Source organism: Lolium perenne, chromosome 3, assembly GCF_019359855.2.
Source record: "Lolium perenne isolate Kyuss_39 chromosome 3, Kyuss_2.0, whole genome shotgun sequence".
NCBI lineage: Eukaryota > Viridiplantae > Streptophyta > Magnoliopsida > Poales > Poaceae > Lolium > Lolium perenne.
In genome coordinates, this window is record NC_067246.2 from 290,392,759 (window position 1) to 290,410,483 (window position 17,725).

At 40.9% G+C, this 17,725-nt stretch overlaps 1 protein-coding gene across 1 annotated transcript; it reads right to left on the reverse strand.

Annotated features, from left to right (window-relative positions):
• Positions 1-15,474: 15,474 nt before the first annotated feature.
• Positions 15,475-16,712, reverse strand: LOC127345204 (extradiol ring-cleavage dioxygenase). The gene is made up of 3 exons (XM_051371646.2): positions 16,470-16,712; positions 16,019-16,389; positions 15,475-15,744 (listed from the first exon to the last, which is right to left on the reverse strand). The coding sequence occupies exons 1-3, from the start codon at positions 16,704-16,706 to the stop codon at positions 15,552-15,554; spliced, it is 801 nt and encodes a 266-aa protein (XP_051227606.1). The 5' UTR covers positions 16,707-16,712; the 3' UTR covers positions 15,475-15,551.
• Between the last annotated feature and the right edge of the window lie 1,013 nt (positions 16,713-17,725).

Below are 17,725 nucleotides of genomic sequence, written 5' to 3' on the forward strand. Positions count from 1 at the left end.
TGATATTGAAAATTATAACTATATAGATGCTCATTTCCAATCCCTAATACCATTTATTAAACAAAGGTGTCATTATACATATAAAATATTTTTAAGATTTTATAGGAAGTTATGTTATTATCTTTATACACTCCCAAAAGGATCCATACATTTAAAATCCTGCAAAACAAATTCGAATTAAAAATAGAATTCAAATATAGCAAATACAAAACAGAAAAAACAGAAAACAATAAAGAAAATAAGAAAAAGAGAGACATACCTATTGGGCTACCACAACCCAGCAGCAGCCTGCAGAGGAGCCCAGCACCACGGCCCAACCGCCCCAGCCCAGCACAGCCCAAAGTGGCCCAGGTACCCCTTCGTATGGATAATACCGAAGAGGAGGGGGTCTTCGTCTTCCTCTCCTCCAGTGCACGCACGGGAGCTCGCCACCGCGTCGCCCAACGCCACGTCCCACGGTCGCCGGCTTTGTTGACCTCCAGCGCACGCCGATGGTAGTATAAAAACGTGCGGAAGCCCAATTTCCCCTCTCTCTTCTTCATTCTCCGGAAATCCCGAAACCCTAGCTCAACCGGCCATCTTCCCCGCCGCCGGTAGGAACCTCGCCAAGCCCCGCCGTAGACACCATCAACGTCGCCGTGCTCTACTTGCTACTACTGCGCGAGGAATCGAGGTGGGGCGTCCCAGAACATCGCCGTTGAGCTCGTCTTCCCCGACGCCGGGAGTGACGAATTCCGGCGATGCCGTCCACCTCTGGCCTCGCCGACACGCCCGGCGTGCTCGCGGTGAGTCACTGGCTCCATAGCGCATCAAAAGCCTCTCCCAAACCCCCTGCATCGTTGTAGCGCCGTACGTCTGCGGGCGCCGCCGCGGTATCTCGCCGGAGAGCATGCTCCGGTGACCAAACCGGAGCGGCGCTACCACCAGTAGCATAGTCGCATCGCCCTCGTTCGATTGTGCACACGCACGCCTCCGGGGGAGCGCCGAATCGCCGGCGGCAACCTTGCCTGGCCGCCGGTCGGCCACCTCAACGCCATCTCGGTGATTTTGACCTCGGTCAAAGGCCACCGTGGCGCGTGACATGGTCACTGGCCCACTAGCCAGTGGCTGTGGGTAGGTTTAACCGGGTAGCTTTAGTGATTTCCTTGTTTTAAATTCAATTCAATAAATTGCTGCAACTTTAGATAATTATAGGAAATTCGTAAAAGCTCCGAAAAATACAAATGAAATATCAAAATTCCTATAAAAGAAAAATCTACCCAATAAAAATATAAAATGAAAATTTTATTTTTAATAAAAATTTAATTATTTAGTACTTATTAAATAAGCCTTTTCTTTAATTCTAAATTGAATTAAAATTCAATAATTAGGAAAACCTTCTAAAATAAATAAAAACCAGTAAGAAAATAAAGAAAACATTAAAGCTATTTTTCTTTATTTGTTATTTTGATAAATCTTTATTAGTGGAAATTTAAACCCTAATTAATAATTACCTTAATTATTAATTCATTAAAAATAATCAAATGCCAAATCCAACATTATTTTTATTTCTAAGTTATTAATAACTTCAATTTCCTTAATGAAGTTATTAATCAAAGAAGTATAGGGTAACCAGAAAACCCTAGTTCCACATGGTAGAAAAACAGGAAATTCATCATTTCATGTGTAAACTCAAAACCCTAATTCAACTAGAAACCCTAGCTCCACTATTTCATGTGAACCCTAAAATTGTTTCCCAACCTAAACCCCAAGTTAACATGTGATCATGTTACTTCATAATCACAGAGCCATGGTTAGCAACTAAAGACATATCTATGTCCACTTATAATATAGAACCCTATCACCAGCAAACTAGTATTCCATGTATACATACCATTCAACCAAGATAATCAATTAGGATCAACCCTAATCCTTACTACCAAGAATCTTATCCTTGCTCATCCTTAATTAGCATCACACCATTGTGATGAACCCTAATAGCAGCCATACCTACTATTTTACATTACATAACCCTGTTTCACTAAACCCTACTAGTGTGAGATACTTATGAATCATCCTATTTAGGAAATCACCATTCCTTACTTAATAGATCCAATAGCCAACCCTAGACAACCTCAACCCTAGTTGCTATACTTCTTATTATTTAAGAAATATGTTCTTCAAAAGTTATTCTTTTGAAGAAAATAAGGAATCATCATCAACCCTGCTTTATAGGACCTATAAACCCTAGCTAGCTATCACCAATAAGATGAACCAGTCCTGATAGCAACCTTGTATGAAAAATTGCTTAGGATGCCTAGACTTAACTCAACCTTACAAACCTAGGTATCGATGAATCCAACGTTGTTGTGATCCATCTACTACTCACTCCAGAAACCAACTCGAACCATAATAACCCATGGAACTCCACAACCCGGATTATTATACTTGTTCTTTATTAAATAACATGTTCTTCAAAAGTTACTCTTTTTAAGTATATAATAATCAATCATTAACCATGATATATAGTGCTAAAACCAACCACTACTCATCACATATTAGGATTACACCAAATCTTATTGTTGTGTGCTGTTAATGCTATTATTATGATATATTCCAGCACATGTTTATGATACCAAGTATTCAACCCTAATAAGAACCTTGTTTGTGAATCACTCTAAAAGTGCAACACACCCTGAACTAATTATTACAACTCACTAATCCTAAATCATCGGGGTTAGGTCACGCTTAGAGCGATTGCATCTCATTCTTATGCATTATTGCATCCTTACCAATCTTTTAAACATCGTCCTTACCGGACGATGATGCTATTTCAGAATTTGGAGTTATTGCGTAACAAAGGCCTTGCCTGCATAATCTTGCAGTCAAGAAAGGCAAGTTCATCACTTGCTCATGTCATTTGATTATTTCTATCAAATTACTTGCAAAGTACTATGGTTATCACTATTGCATAAAAACCAAAACCACTACTTTCATAACTATGAATATGACTATGTGGTGGGCAATGGAACCATGGATTGTGTTGATATGGTGGAGGTTCCATTGCACGGGCTTATATCCATCTAGGATTAAACAACAAATGTCGCCAGTGATTCTTGTGCCGTAATACCCGTGTTAACCATAAGATCCGGAGTGGGACGGAGTAGTCAAAAGTGTTTCCACCTCTCGTTCATCAACGGATGCGCTTTACCATAGACACTTGTATCTGTCAGGGCAAGCGGTTGGCTGGGGAAGCATTAAGTCCCCACGGCATAGTCCGTAGAAACTTGTCGCTCGAAGTGCAAGCGGTTGGCTGGGGAAGCCTTAAGTCCCCACGGTATTGTGTTCTATGATGGGTTGCAGCTACCAGCGAAGGAGTTTGGTTCGATCCCAAACTGTCGTCGTGGTCGGGGTCCACCCGTGAGTGGGAATAATGGGACCGGCGAGGACCCAGGGTCGGGGCATGCAACAAAGGGTGGGTGCTCGAGGTAGCGGAGGAACATGATTGGCTAGACCTTATACCGGGCCTCACACCATAGGAAGTGTGGACGGGTTGCGCGCCCGGTTGGCACCAAGGTTAAGATCTCTTATGGGTAAAGCAACACACCTCTGCAGAGTGTAAAGAACCGTGACCTGTCACTCCCTGTTCCGGGATATGGAACTGCAAACGCGGCCGGAAAGGAGCTCCATGAAGTTCTAGTAAACCGGTGAAGGCTGACGGACATAGTTCATCTGAATAAAAGCAACCTCTTGAAGAAATGATTATGAAAACCTGCATTGGTATTAGACTTTCTGGTCTAATGCCGTAGCTAGTGCATTAAACACCTCTTTCCTATAATGAACTTGTTGAGTACGCTCGTACTCATCCCACTCTTAAATCCCCTGCTTAGGTATGGAGGCATCGAAGGAGGATCTACAGAGCAACTCGAAGGCCGAGGAGTCAACAACTTCTTCAAGAGACAGGAACCTGTCAGATGGTCAGATACCACATCCAACAAAGAGAAAACCTAGTTTAGCCATAGAAAGGAACTAGCTTCCTAAACCTATCTCCTATTTAGCTAGAATCTATTCTTAGCCTCTATAGCTAGTTAAATACTCTACAAATAGAGTTCGTGATAGGACTAGACTACGAGTCGTTCTTCTGGAGTTTATTTGCAGATTTACCTCATTGTAAAGTAGGAGGCTGTGCTGATCTTTTGTAAAGAGTCTGTGTTGTAATTCTATAGACATGCCTTGGACCCGCATATGTTTCTGTTGTACCACTCTGAGCGATATAATACTAGTGGAACGGTGTTTCATTGGTGTTATATCAGACTTGCATACTACACCATGCAGTGGTATGCCGGGTCACCACAGTTGGTATCAGAGCAAATGCTTTGACCTTAGGAGTAAAACCCTTTAAAGGAGACCTATAGGATTGGTAGTGTCTATAGGAAGTTGTCCTAGGTAAACCAAATAATTCTTATGACTTGAGATGGATATTCACTTGAGAATAATCCTGACACACTTGAGTCAACATTTCCTACCTATCCTTCCTAAGTGAAGTTAGTTAGCTAATCCAAAACATGTAGCACATCAATAAGTCCTTAAAACAATAGATGAGTAGATCACAGTTGGTATACAATACATGGTAGTCCAAAGAGAGGATACAACCATAAGGAAGATATCCTATTGGAAGAGGTGTACCAACACATGTCATGAATAAGTAAGAATTATCCAGACATGTAATAGGATTAATATCAAGTAATAAAGATAATAAAGATATCCTAATAGAAGATGTAGACCCAGATAAGTAATGAGTAAGTAAAATTATCTAGACATGTGAAACAACTGATAGTAAGTGAAAAATATAAGTTATTTAAGGTAGTATAGACCATGATGAGTCAATCATGGAACATAAGGAAGAGTGATAGGAATAAAACTTGTGTACTTGCATGGTAGAGTTGCTAGTCATATATGATTCACTTGAGAATCATTATGTGATGAAATGGAACCTCTAAGGTATTTAGGAAGAATACAATAAGAAGCCAAGTGCTAAACATATAGTGCAAGTACTGTGTTCCAAAAATATGGGAAGTGTGCCAAGTACATCATGACCATATGCTTATGGTAGAAACACTTAGAAGTATAGGAACTATATCCTAATAAATATGTATTCAGAGTATCCATATTAGAACTAGTGGTATCATAAAAATAGTCCTCAATAGCAATTATATATGGTATAATACTTTGTTAGTACTTCCAAACAAAACTAGGTTAACTTCAACTATTCCAGACCACTTTGTGTCAAGTTTATCTCATTGCAATTGTGCAATTAAGGTAAATGTTGAGACAAATAGTAGAGTCCCCTATATTCGTGCTAAGTATCACGATACAAACCTATCTTAAGTGGTGTTATATACTACACATCTCAACCTGATGTTTAGAGATGTCTTACTCAACTAGTATATTCAGGCTTATGATGATGTGTATTATAAGCACAAAGCTGAATCTTCTTGGATTTTATTTGGATTTTCATTGTTTGACTAGATCCATACATGAAGTTTGACGTTGATATGCAAATGCATGTTGCAATATCAAGTCCTTACTTGATGCTATAGATCTAGAGGGTAATGGTATTCGTGTGAGGAAGTGACGAATTCGGAAGATTCTAAAGACAAGATGAAGGTTCATCAAATAAAGGAAACAAAGTTGTGGGAAGCAACCACAATATTCAGAAGGAAGTACCAATCAAAACTCATGCTTTACCTCAATAGAGGAGTATTTTAGTACATGAGAAGCATGAAGGTGAGAAATACGGTGACTAGTGAGTAGTAGAAGTAGAACCATAGTCATTATGGAAAAGGGAATGCATGGGAAATCACTTCGGATACTATATTCATAGTGTCAGTTAGTGGTTCTCTTGCAAAATAAACCCTGAATGAAGGAAGATGTTATATGAAACCATAGCAGATATAAGAAGACCATAGTTGATATAAGAAGACCACAATTGTGGTATAGGATCAACACTGCGAGATAAAGTAGAAGATGTCTCGTCCAGTTGATCAGAACCTATAATAGAATCCATTTTAGATAACAAGTAGCCACAATTGGTATCAAGTAGTCCACTATTGGATTATTTGTACCAAGAAGTTGTGAACAAATAAAATTTTGTAAGCCAAATAACAATGACCTATAAAACATTCAGTCAAAGGATTCATGTTGGATGTCCACAAATTGAGTGGATATACCACAGATATTCTTCACGAGACCTTAGAAGAATATAAACCATAAGCTACACCTAGACCAATATTCTAACCATCAATCCAATAGTTGGAAGAAAAGGAGTTGAAGACCATAAGAAAACCCTAAGGGGTAGAGTAAATATTGAGTTGGCTGTATAATAACTCAATATTTAGAGCAAGATAGTTGATGAAGGTCTGAACTGAGAGGAAGTTCGATCTTATTTTCATAAGATTGTTGAACACTACTTCTAGAAGGATGTCAGACCAGAAGCCGAGATTTATACCTCGAGGAAGCAAGAAGTGGACTATAACTTGAGAAAGTGAGAAATAATTACTCAGAAGTACGAAAGTTCAAGTAAGCTAAGCTTAATGAAGTTGGACGAAGGAAATACCGTAGACCAATAAAGCCCAAGATGGTCAAAGAATGAAGAATATTGAACATACCAATATCAAAGACTAATAGAATGATTCCTTTCATGGAACCCAAAGAACACAAAATAGTTATAGGTATCAACTATAAACCATGATTGGATGGACTAAAGGAGTTTAATCCATTCTTAGAGGAATAAACCATCGCGATCATTTCCATGTTAAGTACCTTACTTAGTACCATTATTGCATATTTGGTAGTAAGGGAAAACAAAGACCTATTTACCAATTAGGAGTATGCTGTTAAATTAGTCTTCAGTTAAGACTAGCAGCACTAGAAGAAGTCTCAATCGTTGAATCTTCAATGAGAAAAGAAACAAGCTTATAGAGTTGGAAGAGATCAAAGAATCAAAGTAAGAACCATGGTTCAGAGACAAACCCTAATGGATTCCAGGAAGAATCTGGACAAGGGATATATTCAATTATATCCAGTGAGATCACCACGGAGTTCGAGAAAAGTCGTAGTCTGCACAAGTCAGACCCACACTTCGGAAACGTGAGAGAGTTCAAACTTCGAGGATGAAGTTTAGTTTAAGGGGTAGAGACTGTAATATCCCAGGTAATGGGGTTACAAAAATAGAGGAAACAGATGTGTGCATTGCATTCATGCATAGAAAATCTGGGGAATTTTCGCGCTTTAAAGTAAAACAGTCACAGTAACTGAAGTTTCACTTGACCTTGGTGGAATTGAAGTAGCTCATCAAGTCAAGCGCTATAAACCTCAAGGTTACTAAGTTAAAAATTTGTTTTGGGTAGAGATGATTTGATCTAAGGGGTTAGATCAAATGGAACTAATAATTAACTCAACAACACTTTACTCATTGATCAATTGCTTGATCTTATAAAGTATTATAATATGGTAATCCTTGTCACAACATATGAACATCCATTTAATTGGAAATCAAGTAACAATAATTGGAGTAACTATTCCTAACTTATCTTTTCCATGTCTTAAACTAATCCTTGATCCTACCATGAACCTCATAGTATTCATTTTACTTCATCCTTGGAAACAAGACATGGAGGTCCAACTAAGGAATATAAATCTTCTCTATTCCAAATTATTATACATCAAACCCAGAGAGGTGAGAGTTCTATATTATTTATTAGAGAAGCAATAACAAACCTGGAGTTAAACCTTGGATATATATTCAAGTATTCAAAACATTATCTCCAAGAGAAACCCTAGGATGTTATCCAAGACAATTCCTAGTGAGATAAACCCTTTATATATAAACCTTGATGATCACATCAATCTCTATAGAGCCTAACCTTAGGTTAGTATTAAAGTCCTTCCCAAATGAGTGAGACCATTCATACTAATCCAAGATTTACCTATTTAAGAATAAAGGACAACCCTTGAACTAAAGTATTAGGAGATTAACAATTTCATCTTGGAGTGGTGAGACAACCTAATATCACATGGAATAATATCATATCCATGAATTGATAAAGTAAGGAGGAGATTAACTCAATCAAGATAGCCAAGTGGAGTTTTAGATTTAATACCTATTGAGATATTAGGAGTACACCATAAACCCTAGAATAATTATTCCTATGAAAGAGAGCTCAAGCTATGGTGTTACACTCAAGTTAGTTAAGGCAACACTTGATCTTAGAAGTGAGAACCCTAATTCTTGAGAGATAACTTAGGAAGCCAAACCTTGATCATTATAAATTGAGTGATGATCATAAACCCTAAGAACTTGAGATAGAGATATTAAGAACAAGTTGATCATGCTTAATCCATGATCATGCTCTTGAGATAGGTGAGGATAAGTTAAACCCTAATAGGTAACTAGTAAGCAACCATAGGCTTATATTCTAACCTTCACTTGTGAATCACTTGGTGATCATAAGTAGTATTCTACCACATATGCATTCCACTTATTCTTCACCTAAGAAACATAAGAAAACCTAAGTGTAAAACTCCATACTTAATATGGTGAGAAATCATCCATTCATATGACCAAAGTTAACTATAAAAAGAACTATAACCAATGTAGTTACTTAAATGATAAATTGAGGTTAATAATAGAAGCCAATTGGTAGAAGATAAATCTAATTCTCAAACCTTAGTAACAAGAGGAGCACATGAAATATTAAGCAAGTAACCATCTTGTCTTGGTTAGGGGAGATTAAACCCTAGCACATGCAATATGTTGTCATCTCATCTCTACAACCTAGAATTATATCTCAACCTTAGTTTATCTATCACTCTGGTGATCATAATATAAAGCTAGGCCCTAATTGAGAATTCAAACCAATTGCCATTAGGGGAATATGATGTGAACCCTAGAATTGCTCATTAGCTAAATCCTATGCTTCACTAATTAAACCCAAGAAATATCTAGTGCTTAAACTCCCAATTAAATCCATGTGTGGTGGTCAACCACTCATATCTGTAAACCAAGCCTAACCTTGAATAGAGTAATATCTACTCTAGTATCTTTTGGGTGTCATTAAAAATACAATAATAGTGCTAACCTTGAAATAGGGCTATAATTAAACCTAACTATCAATAGGTACTTAAAAGGGCCTATTTAAAAATAGTTTGGACCAACCCAAATTGATATTGAAAATTATAACTATATAGATGCTCATTTCCAATCCCTAATACCATTTATTAAACAAAGGTGTCATTATACATATAAAATATTTTTAAGATTTTATAGGAAGTTATGTTATTATCTTTATATACTCCCAAAAGGATCCATACATTTAAAATCCTGCAAAACAAATTCGAATTAAAAACAGAATTCAAATATAGCAAATACAAAACAGAAAAAACAGAAAACAATAAAGAAAATAAGAAAAAGAGAGACATACCTATTGGGCTACCACAGCCCAGCAGCAGCCTGCAGAGGAGCCCAGCACCACGGCCCAACCGCCCCAGCCCAGCACAGCCCAAAGTGGCCCAGGTACCCCTTTGTATGGATAATACCGAAGAGGAGGGGGTCTTCGTCTTCGTCTCCTCCAGTGCACGCACGGGAGCTCACCACCGCGTCGCCCAACGCCACGTCCCGCGGTCGCCGGCTTTGTTGACCTCCAGCGCACGCCGATGGTAGTATAAAAACGTGCGGAAGCCCAATTTCCCCTCTCTCTTCTTCATTCTCTGGAAATCCCGAAACCCTAGCTCAACCGGCCATCTGCCCCGCCGCCGGTAGGAACCTCCCCAAGCCCCGCCGTAGACACCATCAACGTCGCCGTGCTCTACTTGCTACTACTGCGCGAGGAATCGAGGTGGGGCGTCCCAGAACATCGCTGTTGAGCTCGTCTTCCCCGACGCCGGGAGTGACGAATTCCGGCGATGCCGTCCACCTCTGGCCTCGCCGACACGCCCGGCGTGCTCGCGGTGAGTCACTGGCTCCATAGCGCATCAAAAGCCTCTCCCAAACCCCCTGCATCGTTGTAGCGCCGTACGTCTGCGGGCGCCGCCGCTGTATCTCGCCGGAGAGCATGCTCCGGTGACCAAACCGGATCGGCGCTACCACCAGTAGCATAGTCGCATCGCCCTCGTTCGATTGTGCACACGCACGCCTCCGGGGGAGCGCCGAATCGCCGGCGGCAACCTTTCCTGGCCGCCGATCGGCCACCTCAACGCCATCTCGGTGATTTTGACCTCGGTCAAAGGCCACCGTGGCGCGTGACATGGTCACTGGCCCACTAGCCAGTGGCTGTGGGTAGGTTTAACCGGGTAGCTTTAGTGATTTCCTTGTTTTAAATTCAATTCAATAAATTGCTGCAACTTTAGATAATTATAGGAAATTCATAAAAGCTCCGAAAAATACAAATGAAATATCAAAATTCCTATAAAAGAAAAATCTACCCAATAAAAATATAAAATGAAATTTTTATTTTTAATAAAAATTTAATTATTTAGTACTTATTAAATAAGCCTTTTCTTTAATTCTAAATTGAATTAAAATTCAATAATTAGGAAAACCTTCTAAAATAAATAAAAACCAGTAAGAAAATAAAGAAAACATTAAAGCTATTTGTCTTTATTTGTTATTTTGATAAATCTTTATTAGTGGAAATTTAAACCCTAATTAATAATTACCTTAATTATTAATTCATTAAAAATAATCAAATGCCAAATCCAACATTATTTTTATTTCTAAGTTATTAATAACTTCAATTTCCTTAATGAAGTTATTAATCAAAGAAGTATAGGGTAACCAGAAAACCCTAGTTCCACATGGTAGAAAAACAGGAAATTCATCATTTCATGTGTAAACTCAAAACCCTAATTCAACTAGAAACCCTAGCTCCACTATTTCATGTGAACCCTAAAATTGTTTCCCAACCTAAACCCCAAGTTAACATGTGATCATGTTACTTCATAATCACAGAGCCATGGTTAGCAACTAAAGACATATCTATGTCCACTTATAATATAGAACCCTATCACCAGCAAACTAGTATTCCATGTATACATACCATTCAACCAAGATAATCAATTAGGATCAACCCTAATCCTTACTACCAAGAATCTTATCCTTGCTCATCCTTAATTAGCATCACACCATTGTGATGAACCCTAATAGCAGCCATACCTACTATTTTACATTACATAACCCTGTTTCACTAAACCCTACTAGTGTGAGATACTTATGAATCATCCTATTTAGGAAATCACCATTCCTTACTTAATAGATCCAATAGCCAACCCTAGACAACCTCAACCCTAGTTGCTATACTTCTTATTATTTAAGAAATATGTTCTTCAAAAGTTATTCTTTTGAAGAAAATAAGGAATCATCATCAACCCTGCTTTATAGGACCTATAAACCCTAGCTAGCTATCACCAATAAGATGAACCAGTCCTGATAGCAACCTTGTATGAAAAATTGCTTAGGATGCCTAGACTTAACTCAACCTTACAAACCTAGGTGTCGATGAATCCAACGTTGTTGTGATCCATCTACTACTCACTCCAGAAACCAACTCGAACCATAATAACCCATGGAACTCCACAACCCGGATTATTATACTTTTTCTTTATTAAATAACATGTTCTTCAAAAGTTATTCTTTTTAAGTATATAATAATCAATCATTAACCATGATATATAGTGCTAAAACCAACCACTACTCATCACATATTAGGATTACACCAAATCTTATTGTTGTGTGCTGTTAATGCTATTATTATGATATATTCCAGCACATGTTTATGATACCAAGTATTCAACCCTAATAAGAACCTTGTTTGTGAATCACTCTAAAAGTGCAACACACCCTGAACTAATTATTACAACTCACTAATCCTAAATCATCGGGGTTAGGTCACGCTTAGAGCGATTGCATCTCATTCTTATGCATTATTGCATCCTTACCAATCTTTTAAACATCGTCCTTACCGGATGATGATGCTATTTCAGAATTTGGAGTTATTGCGTAACAAAGGCCTTGCCTGCATAATCTTGCAGTCAAGAAAGGCAAGTTCATCACTTGCTCATGTCATTTAATTATTTCTATCAAATTACTTGCAAAGTACTATGGTTATCACTATTGCATAAAAACCAAAACCACTACTTTCATAACTATGAATATGACTATGTGGTGGGCAATGGAACCATGGATTGTGTTGATATGGTGGAGGTTCCATTGCACGGGCTTATATCCATCTAGGATTAAACAACAAATGTCACCAGTGATTCTTGTGCCGTAATACCCGTGTTAACCATAAGATCCGGAGTGGGACGGAGTAGTCAAAAGTGTTTCCACCTCTCGTTCATCAATGGATGCGCTTTACCATAGACACTTGTATCTGCCAGGGCAAGCGGTTGGCTGGGGAAGCCTTAAGTCCCCACGGCATAGTCCGTAGACACTTGTCGCTCGAAGTGCAAGCGGTTGGCTGGGGAAGCCTTAAGTCCCCACGGTATTGTGGTCTATGATGGGTTGCAGCTACCGGCGAAGGAGTTTGGTTCGATCCCAAACTGTCGTCGTGGTCGGGGTCCACCCGTGAGTGGGAATAATGGGACCGGCGAGGACCCAGGGTCGGGGCATGCAACAAAGGGTGGGTGCTCGAGGTAGCAGAGGAACATGATTGGCTAGACCTTATACCGGGCCTCACACCATAGGAAGTGTGGACGGGTTGCGCGCCCGGTTGGCACCAAGGTTAAGATCTCTTATGGGTAAAGCAACACACCTCTGCAGAGTGTAAAGAACCGTGACCTGTCACTCCCTGTTCCGGGATATGGAACTGCGAACGCGGCCGGAAAGGAGCTCCATGAAGTTCTAGTAAACCGGTGAAGGCTGACGGGCATAGTTCTTCTGAATAAAAGCAACCTCTTGAAGAAATGATTATGAAAACCTGCATTGGTATTAGACTTTCTGGTCTAATGCCGTAGCTAGTGCATTAAACACCTCTTTCCTATAATGAACTTGTTGAGTACGCTCGTACTCATCCCACTCTTAAATCCCCTGCTTAGGTATGGAGGCATCGAAGGAGGATCTACAGAGCAACTCGAAGGCCGAGGAGTCAACAACTTCTTCAAGAGACAGGAACCTGTCAGATGGTCAGATACCACATCCAACAAAGAGAAAACCTAGTTTAGCCATAGAAAGGAACTAGCTTCCTAAACCTAGCTCCTATTTAGCTAGAATCTATTCTTAGCCTCTATAGCTAGTTAAATACTCTACAAATAGAGTTCGTGATAGGACTAGACTACGAGTCGTTCTTCTGGAGTTTATTTGCAGATTTACCTCATTGTAAAGTAGGAGGCTGTGCTGATCTTTTGTAAAGAGTCTGTGTTGTAATTCTATAGACATGCCTTGGACCCGCATATGTTTCTGTTGTACCACTCTGAGCGATATAATACTCGTGGAACGGTGTTTCATTGGTGTTATATCAGACTTGCATACTACACCATGCAGTGGTATGCCGGGTCACCACAATTAATGTGTAATCTTATGAAACAAATCATTATACCATTAGAGTATCAAGAGATCTCATTCCGAAAGGCGTGTATTGGTTACCATCAGAAGTCTACCGTAAAAGGAGGTGATAAAGGTGGTAGCCATATATGTTGGAAAGAATGTCCGACGATTTAGTGACTCAAGAGTGGGAATAGCTCCTCTAGAATAAGGAGAGATATACTCAGGGGCCATCTCGGTATTACGATGTCACCCAATCATCCGGCCAGCACTTTGTAATGTGAACTACAAGGATATCATACTACCGTACGAGAAAGGGGATGAAACCTGGTCGAGGTTAATGGTATAGTGATCAAGAGTTGAATCAAGAAGATACCAAAGTCTCACCTCGCGTATTCATAATATCGCGAAGCAATGGGATTGATACTAGAAGATATCACAGAAGGTTACTCAATCATGAACATGAGCTATTATGGATGTCCCGGACTTGTGGTTAGATCCGAAAGAGTTTCATAATCATGTCCGTGTTGGGCATGTCAGGGTCACATGTTGAAGTGTTTTCTGTTCTTTTTAGTATTTGATGCATTTGTTATAAACATGGTATGTGGTTGAGAGAATGCCCAGAATAGTTAAGGGGACATTAATATAGTTTCGGTGAAGTATCAGAGTCCTTTCAGTGTTATCGGAATATTTCCGGAGGTAGCTATTGATGAGGTTGATGATGCCGCTATGGATTATGCTGACACACTTGACGTGGCAACACAAAAAGAAAACCAAAGGACTAGAGGATACACGGTCAAGGAAGACAAGTGCCTTTGAGAGGCATGGATGATGATTATCCAAGATTCAATTTGCGGCACTAAGAAAAAAAGAGGGATATATTGGCGGCATGTTGGCAAGTTCTTTCATGAAAGTAGGAAATTCAAGCCCTACAACATTCATAGTGACCAATGTGACATCTCTCTTCGAAAGAGATAGTCATCCATCCAAGTGAAGTGCAACAGATTTTGCGGCGCATACGAGCATGTGCTAGCTCAACATGTGAGCGACATCGGCGTTTAGGACATGATAAAACCTCGATTATTCTAAATATGTCATTGTACATTGCATATGTGAGTATATATAATGGATTCTCATCCATGTGTAGGGCCCTCAAACTTTGGATTAGTTCAAGGAGAAATATAAGAACAAACCCTTCACCTTGACCCATTGTTGGATGGAGATCAAGAAGTGTCCCAAATGAAGTAACCTATACTTCATACAAAATGGGTCTAGAAGGCCTGAAGAAGTGTGGCAATAAATCATCGGTCATCGATGTTGAAGACAATGGTCCAAGCACGGGTGGCCCAAGCAATGGTGGTTGTGCGGTTCAGTCAAGGGGCCACAACGTCAAAAATCAAGATCTCAAGGGTGATGCTTCTTTGCCTGATGTTGAGGTGGTTGATGGCCGATAAGGAGGATAATGCCAACAAGGATGGAAAGCGATGCCGGTCCGTCCAGGAGAATTAGATCATGTTCACCGACTTGAGCATCATGAAGGTGGCAAACCATGACTTGGTTTGAGAAGAAGCAAATGATCATTCGATAATGAATGTGTGATCACACCTATATATCTTAGTTTGTGTATTCCGTATGAAACTCTTACCATTTTGCACTTCGGTTCGGTACTATGGCATGTGAGCTACTATGCATGTGAGCTATGTGATTCTTTAATTAGTTGTAATTTATTAGCTATTAAATTCATTTTTTGATGATACTATATGCTAATTGGGTGGAATGAGAAAAAAAAGGCAAAATGGCTAGGGCGGACCAAATTGGGGCATCTTGCTGGATCTTTCACGCACCCCAAACGAATGAGGGGAGGACCAGGCCTCTGGGCTATCTGCGGAGTACAATCTTATGAATTATGGATAAAAAAATAAAAGTTCTTACTCATCAGTAGTTTGTTGTATTAAGATATACAACATAAACGAGTTTATCCCACAATTTCAGCATCCAATTTATTACAAACTCAAATAACTTGATGCGGAGATCATCAGTTCTTGGCGGTGAAACGGTACGAGGCGTAGGAGATACTGGCGTTGGTCCAACTGTGGTGGATCAGCTCCGCCTTGGACTCGTCCCCGGCAGCGCCGAGCGCGACGTGCAGTGGGTAGAAATGATCCGGCGTAGGGTGTGCCACCTTGGCATAGGGTGCCTTCTCTTCATACTGCTTCACGTCGTCGTACCTGGAGATGCCAAGAACGATTGATAACTTGTCAATAAAAACTTCACAGCACGATCGACACGGCGGTCGGCTTTGCAATTAACTTCGTTGTCATCGTGGTCTATATTATCCAAGGAAAAAAATAGCACGCTATAACAAAGAAACGTCGGTCGAAAAATATGCTATTAGCGTGCTATAGCGTGCTAATGACGCGCTATATGTAGCGTGGCATGTCTAAAAACACTATAGCGTGCTTTTAGCGCCGAAATAGCGCTATTTTTTTTCCATGATATTACCTCCCGTCCAGGAGCGAATCCTTGAGCCAGGTGTCAAACTCGGATGCCCACTGCGGCACCGGCGCATCGTGAGGCCCCATCTTGCTGAGGTTGTGCGTGGCGGTGCCGGTGCCGATGACGAGGACCCCTTCGTCTCTGAGCGGCGCAAGCGCCTTGCCGAGGTTGTAGTGGTAGGTGCCGTCGCGGCCGCTCTGCACGGAGAGCTGGCACACCGGGATGTCGGCGTCCGGGTACATGAGCATCAGCGGCACCCAGGTGCCGTGGTCGAGCCCGCGGCCGTGGTCCTCGCTCACCGGCCCGAACCCGGCGTCCTCCAGGAGCTTCTTGGTCCTCTCGGCGACGTCAGGCGCGCCCGGCGCAGGGTATTTCAGCTGCATATTCGTGCGACTGAACTGTGTCAGATTGTGTTCTTGACATGGACATTTCAGCGAGTAAGTGGAATTAAGGCGACCTTGTACATGGCCTCCGGGAAGCCATGGAAGTCGTAGATGGTGTCGTTGGTGCCGTGGACGACGTTGACGGTCGGCGTGGCCTCCGTATCCCAGTGGGCGGACACGACGAGGATAGCACGCGGCGCCTGCTTGCCCGCGATGGCCGCCGGCAGCCACGACTTGTAAAAGGCTCGCGCCGGGATCGTCTCGTCGACGGAGAGCGTGACCGCGCCGTGCGACAGGAAGAAGGTGTCCATGGCTAATCCGACTGTGGTGTCTGCACTCTGCGAGGTGGCCTTTGGCGTGGTGCTGCCCCATCGCTAGCAGCGGCGACACTACTTATGGGCAGGCGCGAGCATGGTCGTTGTTGGGTCTAGTTCTGACTTCTGGCTCGTCCCAGCACTTCTTCTTTTGACATTCTCGTGTGGAGCAGGAGTGGTTTGGAGCAGACCGAAGAAAAATGTCCTGTTCGGATTCGACTTTTTAGCGCGAATTGGTCCAAGGGAAAAAAATATCACCAGATCAACTATGTGAGCTAGTACTATAAAAAGAATACTGAGTAACAAGAGCACCGAGAAACATGTAATAAAGAAGTAACCATTCAAGAGTTGAACCTCCAATATACTACAGTATGTTCTACGTAATCCATTGAAGAAAGCGTCGATGAAAAGAATCAATAGATTGACTATGTGGGTTAAAAACACTTAAGGCTTCTATGAAGATTTGCTAGTGGATCTTCTGACCTACTACGGTATTCGTTACTTGGTAGACAAGAATTTACCAGACAACCTAAACAGACATTCATCGCAAAAAAGAGAGCCTATCCAGACGCTTGAGTGGAGAATGGCTTGGAAAATAAATCCTAGCGTCAGCATAAGAGTCTGAAGCTCCAACACACGGATCGAATTTCCAGGCGCCTGTTCCCCAAGTAAGAGCAAGTACAATAAGACCTAGTCAGCTGGCTACAAGGATTAAAATAATATATCTGTGTCTAGTTGGAGGAGAGAGAAGAGGAGAGAGAATGTGAGTGGGCTCTTATGCAAGAGCTAGCTCTAGCACGTGCTCCTAGGCAAGGTGTGTGAATGAAAGATGGGCCATCCATTAAAAAAGTACATTTTTATAGTCAACTATTGTACTTGTTGGCTACATATTGGCTATAGATGACATGACATCTTGCTTATAGTCAACAACCGGCTATACTATTGGAGTTGCTCTAACACAACCAGAGTATTCTGCCGAAGTCAAAAGCCAATTAGCGCCCGGAGCAAGAATTTGC